The sequence below is a fragment of the Quercus robur genome, chromosome 4 (genome assembly GCF_932294415.1).
Source record: "Quercus robur chromosome 4, dhQueRobu3.1, whole genome shotgun sequence".
Classification (NCBI taxonomy): domain Eukaryota; kingdom Viridiplantae; phylum Streptophyta; class Magnoliopsida; order Fagales; family Fagaceae; genus Quercus; species Quercus robur.
In genome coordinates, this window is record NC_065537.1 from 45,399,277 (window position 1) to 45,423,473 (window position 24,197).

Below are 24,197 nucleotides of genomic sequence, written 5' to 3' on the forward strand. Positions count from 1 at the left end.
GTCTAACTAATACTATATGGTCCATGAATCAAAGCCTAACCCAAGATCAAGGCTCATATAAGTTAGACCCACCCAAGTTATATCGAACGTTGCCAAAAGGCCTAAACTGACCATCAGCAATACCAAACTATAATGAAAGGCCTAAACAAGGCATAGCCCAAACTGATCACCACAAGATATCACTGAAGGCGTGATATAATGCCTTGGAAAAATCCACCTACCGAACACGAATCTAGACGCTGGCACAAGTTCCGATGGAGTCATTTTAGGAGTGTGCATTGGGTCACACCTGATCAGGAATATAGAGTAGAGAGGGACCCACCTGAAAGGGAAGACCACCCTTCATGATGGCAAGCTCTTTACGCAATTTTGTACATACTTTCTCGTTTAATTTACGCAATTTTGTACATTCAACGTATCTTCAGAATTCAAATTTTCTGAAAATCCAGATAATCCGTACATCTAATGTACACAATTTCTCGTTGAATTCACACAATTCTAGATATTTAAATTTTTTGCAAATCCAAACAATCAGTACATCTAATGTACACAATTTCCCTTTCAATTTACACAATTTTGTATATTCAACGTATCCGCATAAACCAAATTTTTTGCAAATCTAATGTACACAATCCATATATCTAATGTACACAATTTCCCGTTGAATTTACGCAATTTTTTATATTCAAATTTTCTATAAATTCAAACAATCCGTACATCTAATGTACCCAATTTCTCATTAAATTTACACAATTCTATACATTCAACATATCCGCAGAATTTAAATTTTCTACAATTCTAGACAATATGTACATCTAATGTACACAATTTCCTATTGAATTCACGCAATTCTAAAAATTCAAATTTTCTGCAAATCCTGACAATTCGTACATTTAATGTACAAAATTTCCTGCTAATTTTACGCAATTTTGTACATTCAACATATTTGTAGAATTCAAATTTTCTGCAAATTCAGACATTCCGTACATTTAATGTACTAATTTTCCGTCTCGAATTTATGCAATTCTATATATTCAATGTATTTGCGAAATTCAAATTTTCTACAAATTCATACGATCCACACATTTAATTTACACAATTTCCAGTTGAATTTACACAATTCTGCATATTCAAATTTTTTACAAATCTAGACAATCCGTACATCTAATGTACCCAATTTCTCATTGAATTTACGCAATTCTGGATATTTAAATTTTCTACAAATCAAACAATCCGTACATAATTTCTCGTTGCATTTACGCAATTTTGTACATTCAACGTATCCGCAAAATTCAGATTTTCTGCAAATCCATAAAATCAGTACATATAATGTACACAATTTCCCTTTGAATTTACGCAATTCTGGATATTCAAAATTTCTGCAAATCTAGACAATGCGTACATATAATGTACACAATTTGCCGTTTAATTTACACAATTCTGTACATTCAACGTATTCTCATAATTCTAATTTTCTGCAAATTCAAATAATTCGTAAATCTAATGTACACAATTTCCCGTTGAATTTATACAATTCTGGATATTCAAATTTTTTGCAAATCCAGACTGTTCGTATATCTAATGTACACAATTTCCCATTGAATTTACGCAATTTTGTGTATTCAACGTATTCACAGAATTTAAATTTTTTACAAATCTAGACAATCTATACATCTAATGTACACAACTTCGTGTTGAATTTACGCAATTTTGGATATTAAAATTTTTTGCAAATCTAAACAATCCATATATCTAATATACACAATTTCTCATTAAATTTACGCAATTCTGTACATTTAACGTATTCGCCGAATTCAAATTTTCTGTAAATCCAAAAAATTCGTACATATATTGTACACAATTTCTCGTTGAATTTACGCAATTCTGAATATTCAAATTTTCTGTAGATCTAAACAATTTGTACATCTAATGTACACAATTTCCCGTTTAATTTACGCAACTTTTTAATTTTTAATTTTTAATTTTTGGGGAGTGGCTTTATTTTTGGGGAGTGGGTAAGTTCTTGGCGGAAATACTATTTTCGTCCTTACATTTTCACCCCATTCCCACTTTGGTCCATACTTTTTTTTTTTTACCCATTTTAGTCCCTAAAGTAAAAAACTGTTTCATTTTGGTTCCTACCGTTATCTTACTAATAAGGGAAAAAAAAAAAAAAAAAAAAAAGCCTATGTGGTAAACGGAGTGAACTGTTGGCACACAGAATGCTGACGTGACTATTAAAAAAAAATGTAATTTCACATTTAAAATTGCCACATTAGCGTATAAAATTTTTAGAAAATAATTCTAAATAAAAATAATTAAAAACAGAATTAAAAACAAAAAATCACATGAATTGAGATCTGAGTGGATTTTGAACAAGAACACAAACCCGAAAATTTTGAAACCCAAAAAATAATACTTGCACATATATATTACCAATTACATGTTGGATTCCAAGCAATAGGTAGTCTCCTCCTCTTAGTTACCAAGCCCTAGTGTCTTCATGATGGGGTATGCTTCTCTTTCCTAGATTTAGTTTTCCCCTATGTGGTCTTGGGCTATCCTAAATCCGCTGGTGGTAATTAGATTGTCCTTTGAAGTTCTCGAAATGGAGTTTCCTATCCAAATCTAATTTGGACCAGTCCAAATCTAAGCTTTTTCAACCCAAAAATGTTGGATCTTAAGCACGAGTCCCAAGCAATAGGTAGTCTCCTCCTCTTAGCTACCAAGCCCCAGTGTCTTCATGATAGGGTATGCTTCTCTTTCCTAGACTTGGTTTTCCCCTATGCGGTCTTGGACTAGCCTAAATCTGCTGGTGGTAATTGGACTGTCCTTTAAAGTCTTTGAAAGGGAGTTTTCTATCCAAATCTGACTCGGACCCATCCAAATCTAAGTTTCTTCAACACAAAAATGTTGGATCTTAAGCATGGGTCCCAAGCAATAGGTAGTCTCCTCCTCTTAGCTACCAAGCACCGGTGTCTTCATGATGGGATATGCTTCTCTTTCCTAAATTTGGTTTTCCCCTAAGTGGTCTTGGTGTTGTTATTTTCTACTGCTTAATTAAAATGTATTTCATTTTATTCAATCCCTAATCATACTTTTTGTTACCTCATTAAATAATATTATCATTTTCAACTAATTCTACTTGTGTTATTTTAGGATTTTCATTTTTTTTTTTTTAGGATTTTCATTATTCTATTATAATCTAATCAAGTCAATGGCTTATTTAAGCCATTAAACTTTCCTATCGGAGCTATTTTTTTTTCTCATCAAAATACTGGTGTATTATTCTTTTCTTCTCCTAAAAGTATTCTTGCTCTCCCTTGTATTTTTCTCTTACTTAATTGGTATTCTTGTTAAATCGATTAAGGAAAGAGGCTATTAAATGGTTGTTCTTGAACCTCTATGCGTGGAAGTGCGTTCAAAATTAAGGTCGATTGTAGTCTAATCCTGAGGGTTATTTGGCCTTAGAACTAATTTGCACCAAGTTTTCTCTCAAGGTGTATCGTATCAACCTCTAAGGGCAACACATTCTTGTAATTGTGTAACACTATAAAAACCTTCTTAAACTCATTTTAACTTTTTGCTTTTGTTGTTAATAATTCAGATTGCACTTGTTTTGGATTAAGAGATTGTTCATTCACTAAAATATTTCCATGAATTGCATTTTGTAATTGAAATCGAGAATAAAGTAGAGAATGCCAATTGTCAATACCACGTTGGTAGCTACATGTGTGCTCGTTTTGTTCAATGAAAAGCCAACATTTTTAAAAGGCACAAAATATATACAAAGATTTAAAATATGTAAACCAATAAACATAAAGAAACAACAATGTGCTTAGAATTTAGCTCATTTTTCGTCCAAATAAGGATTTAGTCCAAGTTGTTTCCTTGTCCTCCCCACAAACAAGTCCTCAGATTTGATTTTACCAGGAATGCATCCACCAATTGTAATTAGTGGAAACTGTGCCACCCCTTCTTTCCTCCCAAGTGAGACAATTACCATTTCCCAACCAGGTTTATAAGTAGCCATCTTGCTCTCACTTTCTCCATTCATCAGTAACTTCAAGTTCTTGGCAGTCACATGAGCATGTTTCTGTGCCACATACCCTTGTTTGATCTCCTGCTTAGTAAACCATAGCTAATCAGACATCTTAGAAGTCAGAACACACACACACACACACACATATATATATATATATTTTTCCTTCTAAAATATAAATCCATAGATAATAAAACAAACATAGAATAATACATCCGCGGCTGTGTGGCACTTGCTCACCAAACCAAATAAACATTAGATTATGTGAGGCTATTCATCTAGCTGAAAATGACCTTCATTGTTACTTAATCAAGAAGCCAGGGGACTGATAACTAAACTATAGTCAAACTTGTTTGGTATACACATGCGAGTGAAAGTTTCACATTGGAGGAAGAACAAGGAAGGGCTTAAGCTTTTGAAAGGTCTCAACTAGAATCTCCTCAATGTGTTTTTCCCCTAACAAGTGGTACTAGAGCCAATAGATGAGCATGTAGGGTTGACATATGGTTCCCATATAGATAACCATACAAGAGCCTCCTATATGGATGAAGCGTGCTGAAGTAAAAGATCCCATAGGCATATCAAGGCTCCAAATGGAATATCCCCAAAGTGTTACCTCTGTAATAAAATGTTGATTTTCTATAATGTAGAGGAAGACTGGTTTGATGTTGTAGTCTATAAGAACAACTGAAGCTTCTCTAACTAGGACAAAATTACATACTGATTTACTGATGCATGGCAACATGAGTTTATATGGAGGTCAAATGTCTGCCAGTAGCACAACCTATCAAAAAGATTAAACTTACTTTAATATCGGTGATATCTCCTACTGCAAAGATATTTTTATGACCTCTGATCCTCAAGTTTTGATCAACCACCAGCTTTCCATGTATATTCAGGCTATTCTGCAAAATGCTTTCATTAAGCCAAGATGAACCTATCGGCTTCCCCGTACACACAAAATGGCAATCAGCTTTTATAGTTTCTCCAGAAGAGGTTTGAACAATGCCACCATTCAAATGGTTCAGATTGATGGATTGATCCAAGATCACATCAACTTTCTTTGCAGTCAACCAATTCATTGCCATTTGGGAAGCCTTGGAGCCAATATATTCCAGCAATCTTGGCCCCCGGTGCACCAGTATCAACTTCTTATCTGGAAAAACAAAAGAAATTTCACCAGCAAGTTCCACACCAGTTGGACCCCCACCAACAATCAAAACTGTATTAACAGATTTTATCTTTTCAAAATCTGTGCCATGAAAAGAGAATAGTGTCAGATTAGATTCAAGGAAAAATTTGCTTCTTCCATCATGTACCAGAAGTATATTATCATGTAAATAGTCTATACAAACAAAACAGTAACAGAATATTCTTACTCATGATGTGTCATAGTGTGTTCACCTGCCTTGTACTCATTGAGCCTCTCTGCTTTAGTTTTGGGAGCAGATTCCAAGTGACCTGTTGCAATCACAACATAATCATATGCAACCTTTTGGCCATCTTCAGTCGTGACTTCGCTGTCTGTAATGTTAGTTGCTGAAGATGCAATAATCTGAACTTTGGGAAGATAATCAATGTGATTAATCACTGATCTTTCAGCAAATGATGGCTCCACCATTGACCTCAAGCTTGCCCATGGGATGTCATAGTACTCCTTCCTGATGTCATTCACACATCTTTAACAGCCAATTTGGATATCATATGCAAAAACAAGTCCATAATAACTCCTAGGATTTGAGAACCACTTTCTCAGCTTCCAGTATTTAGTTTTTTGTTTTTCAAACATCATTGTTATTAAGAAATAACATGAAAGAAAGAAAAACAAGTAGTTTGAGATTATTCAACTTCAAGATAATTCTACCTATTCATCAACTCTAGTACTTTTTTAAATTAATTTACAATCTTGTATCTCCGCATCATTTGATTGTGATCATAACAAAACAAATTCCCAAAATTTCCATTCATGACCCATTCACAAGCTACATTTTCCCAAATCCCAAGTCTATCATTAGCAAAAATTTTAAGGATAGAACGGGCTGATTCAAATGAAAAATAAATCGCATGACATATTAAATTATTTAAACAAATAACATGATTATTAAATAGGTCATGTGATCAAAAATATACTAGTCATTTGAATCTCCATGCACTATATTGGAGGAACTTTCCTTCATACCAGTTTACAAGAATTTCTATCCTTCTTCCTTCTGAAATTAGACACCAAATGTAATTAAAAAGAAAAAGATGACTTCACAATTGCATTTCAATTTATTTATTGCAATATAATTGAAGAAAATTAAACTTTCATTGTTGTGAATCAAGGGTATTTTGGGATTTGCACCGGATAGCATTAAATATAAACTCTAATTTCTCATAAATAGTAAACTAATTGCAGCTCCTTTAGATGTAGCCATGTTGCCAAACTAGGTAAAATCTATGTGTTGATTTTTATCTTCTTTAATCTTGCTTAAATTTGATTATTCACAATACTGTTTTATTCATCCCAAACACACATAATTTATTTCATTTGCAAGCAGGTAGCAGCAACTAACAGGGCTACAAAGAACACACAACTCTGATTGAAGGCTTACTGATCGATGAGGACAACATCTGCCACAGATTGGAGAGAATAAGCCACAATGGAGCCACCAACTCCACCACCAATCACAACCACCCTCATCTTCTTCTTCTCTTCTCCAGATTTTGCCATTCCACTCTGCAAGCCCACTTTTGGTTTGAACAAAGAACAAAACCACGAGAAGATAGCCATTATTTTAAGTACTTTGCTGGGGTGTCTTTGCAATTTTCAGCACCATTGAAGACAAATGAAAACCAAGACAAGGTGCAAAAACCAAGTGTCCAAAGTTGTTCTCCTAGGAGGAAAAAACAGAGAAAGTTTGCGGACACAAAAATTTTTATAACTACTTGCACCATAAATTGTTAGTGACACGTAAAAAAAAGTGATGTCAATGATGTACACATATGAAAACCAGCAAAACCTAACTGCTGTAACAAATGTTGTGACATTTTTTTTGTCTGTTACATTGCTCAAAGAAATATGTTACTTGCCGGTTCATGTCAGCTGTGTCAACTGTCGGAGGCTTCTAGAGTATTTAGTAACTGTGTGACATTGCGATTTGGTCTGGCATTTCCTTATTCAGCTACCAAACAAATTAACTACCAAAGTTTTGTTTTGAGAATAAATTAACTGCCAAAGTTGAAAGTAGCAATCACCTAGCAAATTACTTTTTCTTTGTTTTTAGTTTGGTGAACGTTAACAAGCACCGCGTAATGCTTGTTAAGGTTTCTTAACGTGGATCTTACATAATAAAAAAATGAAATAAATAAAGGAAAAAGACATAAAAATACATATAAAATTGAAAAAAAATGACATAAAGTTGCAAAAAAAGACAAAAAAGTTGTCAAAAAAAGTCAAAAAATTGTTATTAAAGTGCCCATTAACACAACTCATATATATATATATATATATATATGGGAAATGTTAACAAGCACTGTGCAGTGCTTGTTAAAGTTCCCTAATGTGGGTCATACACTCATATAGTCATATGTTATAAAAAAAAATAAGATAAATAAAAGAAAAATACATAAAAGTACTTATAAAATTGGAAAAAAAAATGACATAAAGCTACACACAAAAAAAATAAAAAATAAAAACAAAAAATTTGTCAACAAAAAGTCAAAAAAGTTGTTAACAGGCATCATAAAGTGTCTATTAACACAACCCTTTTTGTTTTCTTTTTCCAAATCGATTTTTACCAATTTTTTTTCTAGCATTTTTTTTCCTTCCATAACAAGTGGATAAATATGATGATAACCTTTGGATAAAAGGAAAAATATCAATAAACCATGATCTATTCCTCCTTTCCTTTCTTATCTTAAAAAGATTTTCTATTTATACAAATTATGGGAATAACACATTTGGCTTTTAAATTTTTTTTACTAGTAGAAAAATCATTAATTCTTGCAAGAAAATTTACGTGGGAAATCTCCTCCAAAAAATATGTACCACTTAATTATAAAACCGTTGATCATTAAATTTTTGGTTGAGAACCATAGTAGCTGAAATAAATGTGATTTTTTTAGAGATAATTCCAACTTATGGCATCCGTTTTTTATAACTGTTCTTTTATCATCAAACCAAGATATCAATTGGTTTTTGGAATAGGTGGATTGAAGCTCAGATTTCTTATTTGACGACAAGAGACTTTACTAGTTGAACTAACTAAGACCCACAAATAAATGTGGTTTTAAGTTCAAATGGTGCTTCATGGGTAATAAATTGAACCTTTAGCTATGATACTATGGACAATTTGGTTCCGGAGAAACCAACTGAGGGGTAGCTCACAGACCTTTCCAATTGATCAAGTACCTCAACAAGCGATGGATCGGCTTTTGGAATTTGAGAGAGCAAATACAAAAACCTCGACCTCTTTACCTGGCCCTAGCACAGTCCCCAAATCCCAAGTTCGTTAGAAACCCCCTTCAGCTAGTTTGTTAAAAAAAACAAAAAAAAAATTTAATGGTTAATGGATACGAATTTTGACAAATCCACAATTAGATTACATTTTTTTTTTCCTTATATCATCCATGCTTGCAAAACTTCAAAAAGATCAAAGATCAATAGCTTATGTCATCAATCAAATGTTTAAATTTTGAGTTTTTATAGTCTAAAATTATATGCAAAAAATAAGATTATGGATCAAATAGTAAATAACATCCGATTGACATGAAATTTGATATGCATTTTAGGAATAAAAAGAATATATAATTCAACGGTTAAATTTTTAAAATATGTAGCCATGTTAATTTGTTTAGTGAAAGTTGTAGTTTTAAGTTACAACTAAGTTTGTAGTCAAATTTTGTCCTCAAACTTTGTTCCTCTTAAGTCTTAACAATATATTGAGCCTTTGTATCAAAATAAAAACAATATATTGAGCCTTTACAAACAAAAAGAAAAATTCAAGAAAAAATTTATTTAACTAAAATTTTGAAAAAGATGTAACTTGTAGTATTGATAATGAGATTATAATGCAACGATTTCAAAATATATAAAAAAAATAAAAATAAAAATAAAAAATTCATAAAAGAAAATTGTAAGACTTCATGTATTTGGGTTTTTTTTTTTTTTTTTTTTTTTTTTTTTCACTTTTATTTTTGGTTGTTGTCAATATATGAATTTATCTTTTTATTAGATTCTGTTTAATTTAAGTTTCTTCATGACCACCTTGAAAAAAATTTTTGGAACCGCCACTGGAAATCATCATCTTATCTTATCAAGTTTGCTTCGGATATAGGTATTTTGAATGCTGTACTTGAAGAAGATTCAGAAATCATCATCTTCTCTTTGCAAGCTGAGCAAGCCTCTCTAGCCTCATATGGTCATTTAATTTCGAATGCTATAGTGTTTGCGGATTCCTTAAAGTATATTAGTTTTTTTTCATGTTTGTTGCCAAGGAAATTCTACTACTCATAACCTTGCTAGACATACTAACCATGTCACAAGTTCTTTAGTGTAGATGGAGGATATTCCATTTCACCTTTTAGTTGTAATTCAAGGCAACATGGCTTTTCTTTGATGGAATCATTAGCTTTCTTCTAAAAGAAAAGTAATGAGATTTTTCTAAATGTATACTAAAATTTAACCCAAAAAAAGGGGTCAAAAATATTACAAAAACACACATTTGGAAGTGCCTTGAAAAAATAGTATACGCACCTTGATAGCTTGAGTAGGAGGCGGAATTTTTTATGGGTAATTACATTTTTGGTCCTTATCCTATACATAATTTTTAATTTGATCCCTAACATTTCAATTGTGTCAATTTTGTCCCTAACTTTTCAATACCGTGTCAATTTAGTTACTGTCATTATCTTTTGGATGAAAATTGATGATGTGTCTAACGGTCAAAATAAAAAATTAGCTTCCCTTGATGTAAGAATAAATTAAAATTTTAGTTTGCTTGTTTGCTATGTCAGCAATTTTCATCTAAGATATAATGACAAAAACTAAATTGACACGACACTAAGAGTGTCTTTGGTATGAGCTTATAAGCTCAGCTTTTAGCTTTTATGTATAAATTGTTAAAACCCCACTTTTTCCCACATTTTCTCACATTTTCAAAAAAAATTTAAAGTACAAGTATACTTTAGCACATTTTTAACAAAAAAATTTTCAGTTTCAACTAAATAAATTGTTCTCAACCCTAAAAGGTTAAAGACCAAATTAACATAATTGAAAGGTTAGAAAGTAAATTGAAATATAGTATAAAAGATAGATACTAAATATGTAGTTTATTATTTTTTTATTAACCATAGTTAAACTTTAGTAAAGAAATTTTAGAACAATTTAAAATATTTCATTACTTTTTTTTTTGGTGAATAAATATTTCATTACTAATATAAATAACAAGGAACCTAAAAGGAGGAGTGTATTTTTTTTTTTTTCCTTCGCATTTAGGATGAATTGTGATTCTTTCAAACCTCAGATAAAGATTTGTTTTTATTAAATCTGCTATCCAGCTATAACCCAGCCTTTTAAAATGATTAAACCCGAATATGGACCAAACAGAGTGGCCACACAGTGCCTGCTGCTTTATTCCTTAATTAATTATTAATTATTATTAGTAGGACAATGAAATTTAATTGTAAACTAGTCGAGAAAGCAAGTCTGCCCTATCTCAGTTACAGGATAAGCCTCAAAACAGTGTGCACAATGAAATTTAATTGTAAATTAGTCGAGGAAGCCAGTCTGCCCTATCTCAGTTACAGTATAAGCCTCAAAACAGTGTGCACAATGAAATCTGCCCTATCTCAGTTACAGTATAAGCCTCAAAACAGTGTGCACAATGAAGTTTAATTGTAAATTAGTCGAGGAAGAAAGTCTGCGCTATCTGAGTTACAGTATAAGTCCCAAAACAATGCGCGGGCACACTGGTTTGAGGCTTATTTAATTATGAGAAATGTTAAAAAATACCCTAAGATTTATAAACAATCTTTAAAAATATTTTATAATAAAAAAATAATGGCGAAAACACGTCCTTTTCTTTCTCTCTTTTGAGTTATGGTCCTTAATTCTTTATTCATAAGCAATCTCAAACCTTTATCTATTAATTTGGGCCATCGTAAAGGATTTCTTCTTAGAATACTTGGCGTGTATGGGAGGTAGAAACTGTGTACACCCAAGAAAGAAACACAAAAGCTAACTCTCCATGACCATGTGGTAAAAAATATTTTATATGTAAATCACTAATTATGTAAAACTTAAAGCCCTTGGGTTTTCTCAGCAAAAATAAATAAATAAATAAAAAGCCCTTAGGTTTTTTTTTTTTTTTTGTGTAATACAAAATGACCAATGTGGTATTATTTGATGTGAAAATGCAACTCTAAATATGGACGCATGGGTAAATTAGATGAAGATTATCTCATTCTCCAAAAAAAAAATACTAATACTAATTTATGGGTATCATATTCTCTCCCTTTATCCAATTGTTCAACACTCCAAGTGATATTGGCCCCCCAACCCACATTTCATGGGCACAAACTCCAAGAATCTTGTGGTCATTGACTCCACATCTTCCACCACACCCCCACTAAAAAATGATAAAAATTTTGGAAGGTAATTAGCTTGAGGCTCCTATATATAAACTCCTAGACATTCCCCCATTTCGAGATAGGAAACAAATGCTCTAATACAACAACATTTTGAGCTTTATTGGGTTTCATGAATTCCTAACTTAAGTATAGGAGAAACTTAAGTCAACACCACACTAATGTCCTCTAATAGTCTGTTTTATTCTTGCAGGTCTTCCAACGTTCCTGTTGGACAATTTCCTCACTAATTTTTTATAAAACATTACTAATAAATATTTAAATCAATAAATTTTTAAAAATTACATTTTATTTTGTGTTAAAATTTTAAATTGACTTGCTCTATCATCGTTTTTTTTTTGTTTAATTAATTCTAAAAATAGTAAATAATAAAGGATTTGTATCGCCTTCCCTACTCACAAAATATCTTTACCAATTTTACTTTTTAATTTCAAATTTTTTTATTAAATCGATGAAATTGAAAGTTGTTTTTCTTAATCCTTAATTTCAGTCATTGAAAATAATTGTACCAAATACAATACTAATTGAATTTGCCAATTTCAGTATCGTATCCATAAAATCACTTTTTATCTCTAAAAACATGTCACATCAGCCTAGGTAAAACTTGGTGGGTCTCTAGAGTACACTGCACCACATTCTAGAAAGAGATTTTCCTTGTCAGACGCAACTAAATACTAATATTCCACGCGTACTCTTGTCAGCACGACCACAATTTCTTTCGTTCCTTTAAAAAGTCCAAACACTTCTCCTGGGACTCTGAACTAAACCAAAGAGAGATCAACCAAAACAAGCAAACACCATGGCGAACCAACCAGAAGGTTTCAACTTCGAGCAGAGGCATGGCAAACAGAGGGTGAGAGTGGGCAGGGTTTGGAAGAACAAAGAGGGTCGCCATTTCTTTGTGGAGTGGAACGTTAACATCAGCCTTCTCTCAGATTGTGTCAATGCCTATCTCCATGATGACAATTCAGACATCGTTGCCACTGATACCATGAAAAACACTGTGCACTTCTCTTCTCTGTTACACTTTTTATAATACCCATTTGGCTATTTTTTTTAAAACACTTTTAAAAAACTTGTTTTTGTTGTTGTAATAAAAGAAAAAAAAAAAAAAAACATTATGGGGGGCAAGATTAGTGAAAGCGTTGACTGATGTTGTAGCTCTGTTTGGTTACTTTTGAAGTGGGTGAAATAGTTTTGTTAGGTTCTATTGCTTAATATATTTGTTTTTTCAATTTTCTAGTTACTAAATGGATAGGATCCGATTGGTTGTCAATGTTAGATTTGTTTTCTCTGCTTTTAGCAACTGATCAGGTAGAATATCATATCTTGATGGGGCCTTATTGTCTTGTGAGATATGTGATCTACACTTGAATTGATTGACTAGTTAGGAGGCTGGGATTAGTTTATCCTGATTAGATCAGTGTAAAACTTCAACATCTTGAGGACTGTTGTGTACTTGTGTTGTATGGAATCGTTTTAGGAGATATATATACAAGCATGAATTTATTTTTGGGTAAATTAGGATTTATACCCTTGTGGTTTGACTTTTTTACAATTAATTGCTGTATCCCGCTCATTTCGTGTCCTAATTTTTCAAGAAATGCCGTGTGGCCCGTGTCGCTGTGTCTTGTCAGTGTCAGTGCTTCATAGATTCTAACAGAGTTGCAATACACAGGTATATGTGAAAGCAAAGGAATGCTCAGAACAAGTTTCGGTGGAGGAATTTGCAATTCTACTTGCTAAGCACTTCACTTCATTTTACCACCAGGTAAATACTATATTAGTTTTTCAACATTGAGATTGGAGTGTATTTTTATCTTTGGTTTCTTTAGCTTTTTATGAATGATAAAGTAGATGGTAGAGGCAGCTGGATTTTGGCATATAGACAGCATGTTTTGCACATAGTTCGTAAGCAAGTTTAGTCTTTCTTAATAGATGCAGTGGTACATCTTCGTTATTGATGCTTTAGGTGGATTGGAGGTTTAGGGCTTGAATGCTAAATGCCTAGACCTGCCCTTTAGGAAATTTCTAGTGATACTCCGGGAATGTTGCCAGGAGAAAGAAAAACAAGGCAAAATTTTATGTAAAATTTTTTAACCGTTCTTATTTGTTAAATTTGAGTAAATGATATGTATGATGAAAAGGTATTGGTGGGGGAAGTCATATATATTTAACTGCATTTTACATTGACATTTTATAACTCTAAGATTTCCTTAGGATTACATGGCAAAATTAGGGGTGACTGGGTGAGAGAGAACTATTAGGTTTATATATTTATCCATTATTATATAAAATTTGAAGTTCCACTGGGCGTCAAAAGCAAGGCGTGGAGATATCAATGCACTAGGAGTCTGTTGTGTTCTAAGCGTCAAAGTTTTTTTACAGGTAGATTCTAGTTAGGTTCTCAAATGATGTGAAAAAAAAAAAAAAAATTGCATATGCTTTTGTGAATAAGATGCTTAGCAGTTGAATTTACTCATCTCCTCCCACCAAAAAAAAAAAAGTTAAACACATCAAACATCTAGTCATCTATCTGCATATAGTTTTGTTAATTTCTTTTAGCTCAATTCAACATTCTAATGTACATTTATATATTAGTTTTTAGTAAAAAGGGAATATTTTTTGGAATCAAAGTCAATAGAGTCCATCATTCATCTATTAGCAATACCCTTATTTTAGTTTGTCATTATCTAATTTAATTCTAATAAAGAATGCATTTATCAAAAATTCTAATAAAGATTGTGTTTTACACTTTGCATGACATTTTTAGTTTTGTATATGATATTATTCCATCTTCCATTTGTTGGGGAAAAGTCAATCCTTGTTCTTCAATTGTGTAGGTTACTCATGCCATTATAAATATAGTGGAAAAGCCATGGGAGCGTGTGTATATAGATGGTCAACCGCATGAACATGGTTAGCTTTTTCAATCTTATATTTGATATCTACTGAATTCTGTGATCAAAGAAAAGATGAATTCGTTATGATGATGGGTACCTGTAAATCTTTAATGGCATGAATTATGCTCATATTGTCATCTTATAGTTTAATTTCTAAAATATGCTCAGGTAATATTTTGAGGTGCAACTGGCACTGTTGCTAAAACTTATTCGGGGACATTTATAAAGAGCAAACAGTTCATATAAGAAATCTTTATCAAGAAATACAATTGGCTCGCACAAATTAGTGATAATATTTTACTTCATTGATATTTTCACTAGCGAAACCACTCAACATATGTGTAGTAACAATCCATGGGCCTTTGCTACCCTGTGCACATTCCACTCGACATTCATGAATCTTGTTTTATTCTCTGTGTGCACAACAAGCACTGTCTGTACTCTACCACTTTAACCATTCTGAGGCTATATGCCACTGTCTACCCCCATTCCCAGTTGCTGGTAGCACCCACCAACCTGTTATTATTGTTACAGTGTTGGTCAGAAGAATCATAGTAAGTGAGCCTAAATTTTTAGTTAAAATTGGAAATACAACAAAATTGTTTAAAATTTTCTGTTTTTCGCTTTGTGCATATGCTTGCACTTGCACAAAGTGAAGGAAACAGAAGTGTGCTAACGTGCAACCTTTTACTTGTGAAGCTTCATTAATACAGACTCCCCTTACCTCCTAGGAGCAGAGATCTGGTGCCTGCCCTATGATTCTCTCTCCACTTTGTTTATTCAAACACACCCCCCCCCCCCCCCCTGCCCCTGCAGTCTCCCGTCCCTCCCCCCCCCCAAAAAGAGTTTAATAAGTCTAGAGACACAATAAATTTCACAACTATGTGAGGTGGCAAGTTGATAATGGTGGACAAAAAAGTAATATTAGTGGTGGGCCCATGTGAGAATCAATAATAAGCTGCTGATTATGTAATTGTGAAAACTTTTGTATCTGTAGCATTGCTAAAAAAAGTTTTCAGTTTTAAAATTTCTTTTAAATTCCAGTAATTTTAGCCCTATATATTTATATAGGTAACCAAATACTGTAAATGAAAGGCAATCTCTTAATCATTTTTCTGAAATTCATTTTTACTTATTCTCTATCAGATTTTAAATCAAATTTATAATGAAATATTTTGTTGTGGAAAACTTTTGGAAGAAAAGAGAAAGAGATATATAATTGGTCCATTTGTTTCCATCCCACAACCTTAATCCAGGATTTGCAACTGACTGCTCAACTAAATTGACTAGATTTTTTTTGATTGGTAAGCTTCACACACACATGGTGGGTCTTGAACCCATGACATCACCCTTCATCTTGCTCTTACAAGAAGAGATGTGTCATTTCAGTTAAAACTCATTGGCTAAATCGACTAGAGGTTTTTTTTTTTTTTTTTTCCTTTGGTTGTGTTCTGTTCATTTACCGTAGTTACATTGGTTTTAAAGGCTAAGAAATGGCCTGTGGTTCTAGTTTTATACTTTATTGTTTTAATTTTGCCACCATCTTACCTATTGAAGGTTTTAAACTTGGATCTGAGAAGCATACAACAGAAGTAATAGTAAAGAAGTCCGGTGTGATACAGCTGACTTCTGGTGTTGAAGGGTTGGCTTTGCTGAAAACAACTAAGGTAAGCTCATTTCTCTTTCACAATTCAGATAAGCAGAATCAGCTCCCAGATGTACTTCACATTCTTCTCTTGCTTAATAAGGCAAGAAAGCCAGCCTCCTTCCTTAAATTTATGCTTTTATCCATCAAATATACTAAAACAAATCGAATCTGTAGATCTATTTATTGCCTGTGCTATATGTATTTTATATTTTAATGGAATTATCTTAGTTTCAGATTTGCAAAAATATAATATTAACTGCTAATAGCCAGTGGTAAAATTTAAATGTGAATTCATCCTCATCCACCCCCACCCAAAAAAAAAAAACTAAAAAAGAGTTAACGGTAGAGAAGAGGGGAAAATAAAGGAAATTTATAAAACGAGAATTGACTAATCTGAAACTTTCTCAACAAGCATATCCAAATTTGCTTAGTATTCAGCACTATCCACTTGGGTGAATTACTGTTATAGATCTTTAATCTAAGAGAGCTCTTTGATATGACTTCCATCAGGAGAGTTTGGTCGACTTTTTCTAGATTTCTTCGGTATGATGTGGGTGATGGTAATAGAGTGAAGTTCTGGCAGGAAGTGTGGTGTAGGGACTGTCCTCTTAATGAGGCTTTTCCAGAACTTTATAGTATTAGACGGTCTAAGGAATCTTCTGTAGTGGAGGTTATTTGTTTTTTTGATGGGAGGCTTTACTAGGATGTTCAATTCTCTTGTCTAGTGCAAGATTGGGAATTAGAATCATTGGCCTTGTTTATGGACACGATTTATTCCATGTTTGTGTGTGTGTGTGTGGGGGGGGGGGGGGGGACTGTCTTTGACAAAAGTTTTAAGAAGCTAGCTAAGAGTAAAGGGCTTGAGGTTCGAGGATTTTATCATTCCCTATATCCCCTTCTACTGTCAAGCCATTTCCTTGGAAAATGGGTTAAGATTTTATCTATAGGTAATCATAGGAAGCAGAGAATTATTGTGATAGACCGGTGTTGTATGTGCAAACAATGTGTGGAATCAGTAGATCACCTTCTTCTTCATTGCCTTATAGCTTATGAGCTGTGGATAATGGTGTTTAGCTTGTTGGCAAGGTCGATTTGGTCGGCCATCGTAATGGAGATATATGGATGGTTGTTCCTCATTATTTGATGTGGTGTATTTGAAAGGAAAGAAATAGTAGGTGTTTTGAAGACAATGAGCGTTCTATGCCTGATCTCAAGCTTCTATTTTTCAAAATTTTATTGGACTGGTTCTTAGTGTGGAGAAACCAACCTTTTTCTTCAATTTTGGATTTACTTGATTTGTGTAATTTTTGTATTTGATATGTACACCCCTGTGTACTTGGGTGTCTCTCTTTTTTTATATTAATAAATCTTTATTACTTATCAAAATAAATAATGGTGTTTAGCTTGTTTGGTATCCATTGGGTTATGCCACAAAGGGTCGTTGAGCTGTTTGCTTAATGGCTGGGCAATATAGTTATTTGGAGGTTTGTGCGTTGTGCCGCATTGCATAATGTGGTGTATATGGCTGGAACGGAATGCTATTAGTTTTGAGAACTGTGAACGTTCTATTCTTGAGATTAAGTCTTTTTTTCTTTCATTCTTTGCTCAAGTGGAGCTTAGCTTTACATATTTATGTTCTTCTCTTCCTGTTTTGATTGACCATTGTAATTTGGGATCTTGATTGTATTGCACCCATAGTACATTCCTTGTGTACTTGGGGCTGTTCTTGTTTTCAAAAAAAGAAGAAAAGAAAAAAAAGAAAAGAGCTCTTTGATATGACTTGGAGGGATTTTCCGGTGAAGTTTCCATCACTTTTTGCATACTCTGGAACTTGATGAGATGACATTGACTTCCAACTCGATGGAACTTGACTTCCTGTTTTACTTGATCGTTGTAATTTTGGTTCTTGATTTTTGCCTCTACAGTACATCCCCAATGTACTCAGGTTTGCTATGATTTTTATTAATAAAATATTGTGTTACCTATCAAAAAAAAAAAAAGCATGTAGAGTGAGAAGGATTTAAGTTGCTTTTGTACGTAATTAGTTTTTGAACTTTAGCAGATAGTGAGTCTACAGGCTCTGCTTTGGAGGTGATCAAAGGTGAATGAGGCAGAACCCTTACAAGTAGACAGAAGCGCAAAGTACACCAAATGAATCTTAAATATTTTACTGCAACCGGAACTGTCTCAGTAACTGATATGGCTCTAAATGAGACTCTACCTTTAATCCCAATTTCTTCATCGTTTCCTTTTGTATTGCGTTGATATAACTCCAGGTACAATAACTAAAGAATGCATTCCGGCTAACAACCCCCCCCCCCCCCCCCCCCCCCCCCAAAAAAAAAAAAAAAACTATTAACTCGAGCTTGAAAGAAAAATTCCTCTATGGCAGCACTCTTCATTTACTTAATTATCTTGCTTAGTTTGAAAAAAGTGGACAAATGATGCCTATCGTAAACTTATCATCTATATCTAGGTTTTCATAATTCACTTTGAAGTTATATTTGAGGGTGCACAATCTCATCTTCAAGCTCAAGCTTTTGGACTCCATTAGTGTATTTGCTTTTCTCTTGGAGCTTTCCTCTTCAACCGCAACTAGGATGTTAGGAATTTGGAAAGAAAAAATGCTAAAATCCTAAGTTTGGCACTTTAATGCATGATTAGAACTACAACTTACTCATAATGACAATGGACCACTAGGATGAGCATTCTTGCAAGGCATAAAAATACCTTGATGCTCATTAACTACTTGGTTCAGTTAGCATCTACAATTATTGTCACTCCAAATGTTGCTTGCTACTGGAGCTCTTATAAGACCTTCTTTTTGTACTCTTTTCCCATTTGGTATGCAATGAGAATTGCATCAGCCCTTGGTGTAAAGTCTACTTGTATCCAAATCCGACAATACATAGAAATCACCACATTTTTATTCCATGGAAACCCTGTTCACGTAGCTGGGTTATAGAATTTGTTGGGATACTCTTTATTAGAATGAACTCTCTTGCACCAATTGTGTGAGTTGCAAGTGAGCTTGTTGGTTGTTATTATGTGGTCCCAAGTAATAAGCGATAACTGTCTTCTCAAGATCTAATGGTTGCATAATTTGTTTGTTGACAATTTTTCTTCCAGATTGTAGCTGTCCCTTTACTTTAGCCTTTGTAAAGAAGACTTTTCACTCTTGGATGATCTGAAGAAGATTTCTAAACTATGCAATCAGTCAAAACATATCTCCAGATTGGTCCCCCTATAAAATTCACTAGCTTCTAGTTTTAATGCCTTTATCCACATCAACCCATCTAAGCTCTCCTTATAAGCGGACTTGTGGTGCAACATAAAGGCAACTCCTTGACTCATTAACCCTGTGTTGGATTGTATTTGCCATGGAAGCACCTTATTAGTGCTGGTTCCATGGGAACTTAAGGAAAGAAAAAGTGTTGGGTGTGAGCAAAACATTGGTGTTGAATCCAGACTTGATTTAGAGGACCATGGATCTTTATCAGTGGCTGTTTCAGCAGAATTTTTGTCAAGACCAGTGGCTGACAGTCTATCCAAAGTTTCTTGTATGGTGAACAACTGTTCCAACTTTGCATCCATTGAAGTCTCCTTTTTTTTTTGGGAAAGTTTTGACCTCAAAGGGAGGGGGGAAGTAGAGATTTCGAACCAGTGGAAGAGACCTTTTCTTTCAACTGATTCAACCCATCTTTTTTTGTTGAGCTGTTGACAGAAGAAAGATTCAGCAATGAAGTTTCAGGATTTCAGCCTTGATGCCAGTATTGATTTAGTACAACCTTTATGTTATTTAGTTGAGGGCTTTCTTATGTGATAATAGTTAGTGGGTAATGGGTAATGGATTTTAAAGGAAACTGGTTTTTGGAAATTTTTTGGCAGCAACAAACTTATGTGAAAAAGTTAAGGTAAAGGGTATACAATAAGAGATCTGATTTGGGTGTTCAGTACTAGCAGCCAAAGAACTAGTCCATTAATAAATTTTGAAGTCTTTAAAGTACATTGAGCATATTTATAGCACTACCACCTCTTCCTTAATCTATTGTAACTAGGACTCTTATTTTGATAGGTATACAAACTTCTAATTGGAATCGACCAAAGCCCATAGTAAAATTCATGAACCATAAATAAGGCTCATATATATATATATATATATATATGTATATATTAATCATATAAAATCCAAATCCTGCGGCCTACAACTAGTAATTACATAATTATGAAAGTACTAGTGACTCTAGAAGCATTAACTATTAAAAAAAAAAAAAAAATGTTTTTGACCTAATTAACTACCATGGACACTTGTTCTTGCACAAAAAATGCGTTTTGCTTGATTTTGATTTGCCTCATTCTTAGGCTTTCGAAGAAGATGTTTCTTCTTCATCCATGCAATGGCTGTCCCATTATTTGGTTTCTTTGATGACTGCTTACTTTGTATCTTATGTCATGAGCAGTCAGGTTTTGAGGGGTACATTAGGGACCAAAACACAGCTCTTCCTGAAACACGGGAGAGGATGCTGGCAACAGAGGTCACAGCATCATGGAGGTATGATACTCTTCAACTTAATCAAATTTGATGCGAGGTATCAAGTGAAAACAAACATATATTTTTGGCTCTCTACTCCTATATTGAGTTTTTAATTGGAGTTTACAAAGTGTAATGTTTCTGTGATAAACATGGATGCAGGTATGCATATGAGTCTCTATCTAGCGTCCCTCAGAAGCAACAATTCTTTACAGACAGATACCTCGATGTGAAAAAGGATCTGGTGGACACTTTCTATGGTCCTCCAAAAGAGGGAGTGTATAGCCCATCTGTTCAGAATACTCTTTATCTAATGGCAAAAAGTGTACTCAACAGGTCTCTCTCTCTCTCTCTCTGTCTCTCTCCTTCACACACACATGCGCACACACACATATCCACCAACACAAACACCTATCCCCACTCCCACATAGATTCACAGGTCCAAACACATATGCACATGCATTCACACGCAGATACACATGCGTGAGCATGCATTATCAAGATACTTCCACTCACTCACATGTTGGTTTTTGTATGGTATGCTCAAACACATACACACATGCACTCAGGCAGAAACACACATGAGCATGCATTATCAAGATACTTTCACTCACCCACATGTTGATTTTTGTATGGAGCAATGTTTTGAGATTGATTCTTGCTTTTTCCATGCTTCCAGGTTTCCTGACATATCATCCATCAAATTAAAGATGCCAAATATCCATTTCCTTCCTGTTAATCTAAAAAACAAAGATAATCAAACTATTGTGAAGGTAAGACCTTTCTTTACAAGTGATGCCTGCCAGAAATTGTGGCAAATTTTTGAAGTATATATAATCATTGATGTAGCACATCACAAACAACATATTTGGAAGTATGTGTATATCAGTTTGTGTGGGTCAGTGGCATGATTTTGAGAGAAATGCAAAGGAAGGGAATGATGAGATTTTTTTTTTTTTTTTTAAGAAAAAGGGGTGGAATTCCCTTATATGCATTGCATCCAAATTGGATGGAATCAAGCTCATTAAATAAGTACAATGTTTTTTTTTTACCCTTCAACTAATGAAAGGTAAATAATTAAGGACGGATATGATAGTTAAATCATGTGTTTTTTTCTTTCTATTTATTTCTTATTGTAATCACGCAAATAAAGGAATGGAACTAGCCCCCTTTTTTGTATGGGTAAGCTACACATGCGCTATTTTTTCCTATGCCCACATATGTGAGAGAAAGAAGTGCCATTTGAGTCAGTGCTCATTGGCAAGAGGGGGAAGATAACTGTAACAACAATTCGATCAATCAATCCAAATTCCTTGACAAGAGGGAGGGGTGGAGGCATTTAGTAATTAGAGAATGAACAATTGAGACACTCATGGCTCGTTCAAAATTTTAATGGCATTATAACATACATGTTTGCATGCCTTTGTTGAATCTTCTTAGTATATTCAAAGCCACTGCCCTCAAAGCCTTAAAATTGATTAATCTCCTTTCAGCGTCTTCCAAAGTTGATTTTTCTGCTGAGGTTAATGTATTAGCTGTAAAATGAAACTGACTTATGATTTTAAACAGTTTGCTGATGATGTATATTTACCAACTGACGAACCACATGGATCAATTCAAGCTAGCTTGAGTCGCTTCTGGTCAAAGATGTAGAAGTTGCTGCTCCTTTCAGCTTTTCATTTTCAAATGAATAAATGGAATTCTCTTTCCTAACATTGGAGACATGAGATGTTTGTTTGATAAATAAAAAGTTATGCCTCTTGAACTGCTAGATACCTAACTTCAGGCTCAGATGTTTTGAGTCAAAACAATCAATGAACTTCAAGTGTTGCATATTATCTTTTCTTGTAACAAATCTTCCATGCTTACACAAAAAACAAAGGTGTACATTATTCAGTTCTTGACTTTTGTTTGATAAATAAATAGTCGTACTTTCAGTCATGCATGATTCAGCTAATGCTAGATTATATTTCTCCTTTTTGGTTTGAAGTTTTCATTGTTAGTCACTTATTGACATGATAACAAGTTTGTAGATGTACGTGATGCTGTACAGTTTGGTTTGGCGTAGTTCCAGTTGTGCAATTTCATTGTAGGATAAGTTTTCAGAATGTACAATTTAATAAGTTCAATCAAGAAAAGTTGTGGGTTCACATACTCAAGAGGCAAATATGCAATGAACAGCCATCAGCCTAGGGGGAAGAAGAATGGGGCTGCTTCTTGGGTAAAGGAGTAAGTGTTGAGAGTCCTTGAGGTCATCGGGAAGGGAAGTTTGTAGGAGATGGCAGAAATATAGACTCCAATGGATCCTATAGGACTTATCCCCCTCCCAACCTCTAGTAGTGCGGAGCTTGATTAAATCCCACACATAAGATAATTAGCGCATGCTATGGGATCTACACACTATGAGAGGAATGATGCATACATATGATGTATGAAGATAATTAATGCATGTAGAGGGTTTGCATGTACCTTAATGTATCCTGTAATTTGACAGTTACACTGTGACTGGAATCTATAGTGAAAATCCCGATACCTCTGCTGTCAAGGACTGATGGATTGATTTGGGTTAGGGACAAGAAGGGCTTTTTTTTTTTTTTTTTTTCACCACTTTGGATTATCAAGGACAAAGTTTTATTGCTGATGAGGTAGATTCTTGGAGAAATTGTGGAGGAAGTCTGAACTGCACAGAAGCCTTAAAGTGTTCATTTGGGAAATAGCTGTCGGAGACCTTGCTTGTCAAAGACAGATTTGCAAGGTCATGTGTCCAAGAGGCCCAATATTCTGAATGCATCCTTTTGTGATCAAGAGGAAGAATTCCAAAAGATGTCTTCTATTGAAAATAAATGGCTTGGTTTTGGCATTGGTTTCCACATGGATGCTATCACTGATCTTTCTTCTCCAGAAGACTAGAACTCATCAGATTTTTTACAGATCCTCTCAGTTCCAAGATGATATTCATGGGGAAATATCCAATGAGAAAGTTACATTAGTGGCTGCAGCAACCATGGAGTGTTTACCATTTCATAGACTTGTTGGACACCAATGTTCGAGTTGCTTATGGTAGACATGGAGTTGCTCCCTTACATCCTTTTCTTTAGCTTTCTGCCTTTTAACAGTTGTTTCTCTGGACGTGATTCTGATACCAAATCTGTTCGACTGTTATTTCAGTCTTTTGCCTAGTGAGAAAACTCACTTAAGTCAGCTTAAAATGTACAAAACAAGAAAAATCAGTTAAAAAAAAAAAAAAAAAGTAGTATGGGGGGATTTTCTGATATTATTTTTTCCTATCTACGGTTCCAGCTTTACATCAGCTTTATATACTTCAAATTACAACTAGCAGAAAATGATTTTAGAGGCAACCGGCAAATAATTGTTGATAGCAAAATAAATTAAACTTTTGTGGCTAGTTTGGGTGGAGGGAGAGTAAAGTAGAGTTGACAAATT

At 33.8% G+C, this 24,197-nt stretch overlaps 2 protein-coding genes and 1 long non-coding RNA gene across 4 annotated transcripts; 2 read left to right on the plus strand and 1 right to left on the minus strand.

Moving 5' to 3' along the window:
* Nucleotides 1–3,722: 3,722 nt before the first annotated feature.
* On the minus strand, nucleotides 3,723–6,964 carry LOC126722218 (uncharacterized). 2 transcript variants are annotated; one of them, XM_050425370.1, is made up of 4 exons: nucleotides 6,637–6,964; nucleotides 5,447–5,703; nucleotides 4,849–5,198; nucleotides 3,723–4,123 (listed from the first exon to the last, which is right to left on the minus strand). In XM_050425370.1, exons 1-4 carry the CDS (start codon nucleotides 6,813–6,815, stop codon nucleotides 3,851–3,853), a joined length of 1,059 nt encoding a protein of 352 aa, XP_050281327.1. In that variant the 5' UTR covers nucleotides 6,816–6,964; the 3' UTR covers nucleotides 3,723–3,850. The 2 variants fall into 2 exon arrangements, with proteins under 2 accessions (XP_050281327.1, XP_050281326.1); XM_050425369.1 differs by having other exon boundaries at nucleotides 3,727–4,123; nucleotides 4,849–5,294; nucleotides 6,637–6,957.
* A 5,402-nt stretch (nucleotides 6,965–12,366) lies between these two features.
* LOC126722220 (uricase-2 isozyme 1) lies at nucleotides 12,367–22,694 on the plus strand. The gene is made up of 8 exons (XM_050425372.1): nucleotides 12,367–12,674; nucleotides 13,350–13,442; nucleotides 14,515–14,590; nucleotides 16,132–16,241; nucleotides 20,683–20,774; nucleotides 20,916–21,089; nucleotides 21,433–21,526; nucleotides 22,323–22,694. The coding sequence occupies exons 1-8, from the start codon at nucleotides 12,471–12,473 to the stop codon at nucleotides 22,404–22,406; spliced, it is 927 nt and encodes a 308-aa protein (XP_050281329.1). The 5' UTR covers nucleotides 12,367–12,470; the 3' UTR covers nucleotides 22,407–22,694.
* On the plus strand, nucleotides 17,021–20,175 carry LOC126722221 (uncharacterized). The gene is made up of 2 exons (XR_007653983.1): nucleotides 17,021–18,498; nucleotides 19,352–20,175. It is a non-coding gene; the product is annotated as an uncharacterized LOC126722221 (long non-coding RNA).
* Nucleotides 22,695–24,197: the final 1,503 nt, after the last annotated feature.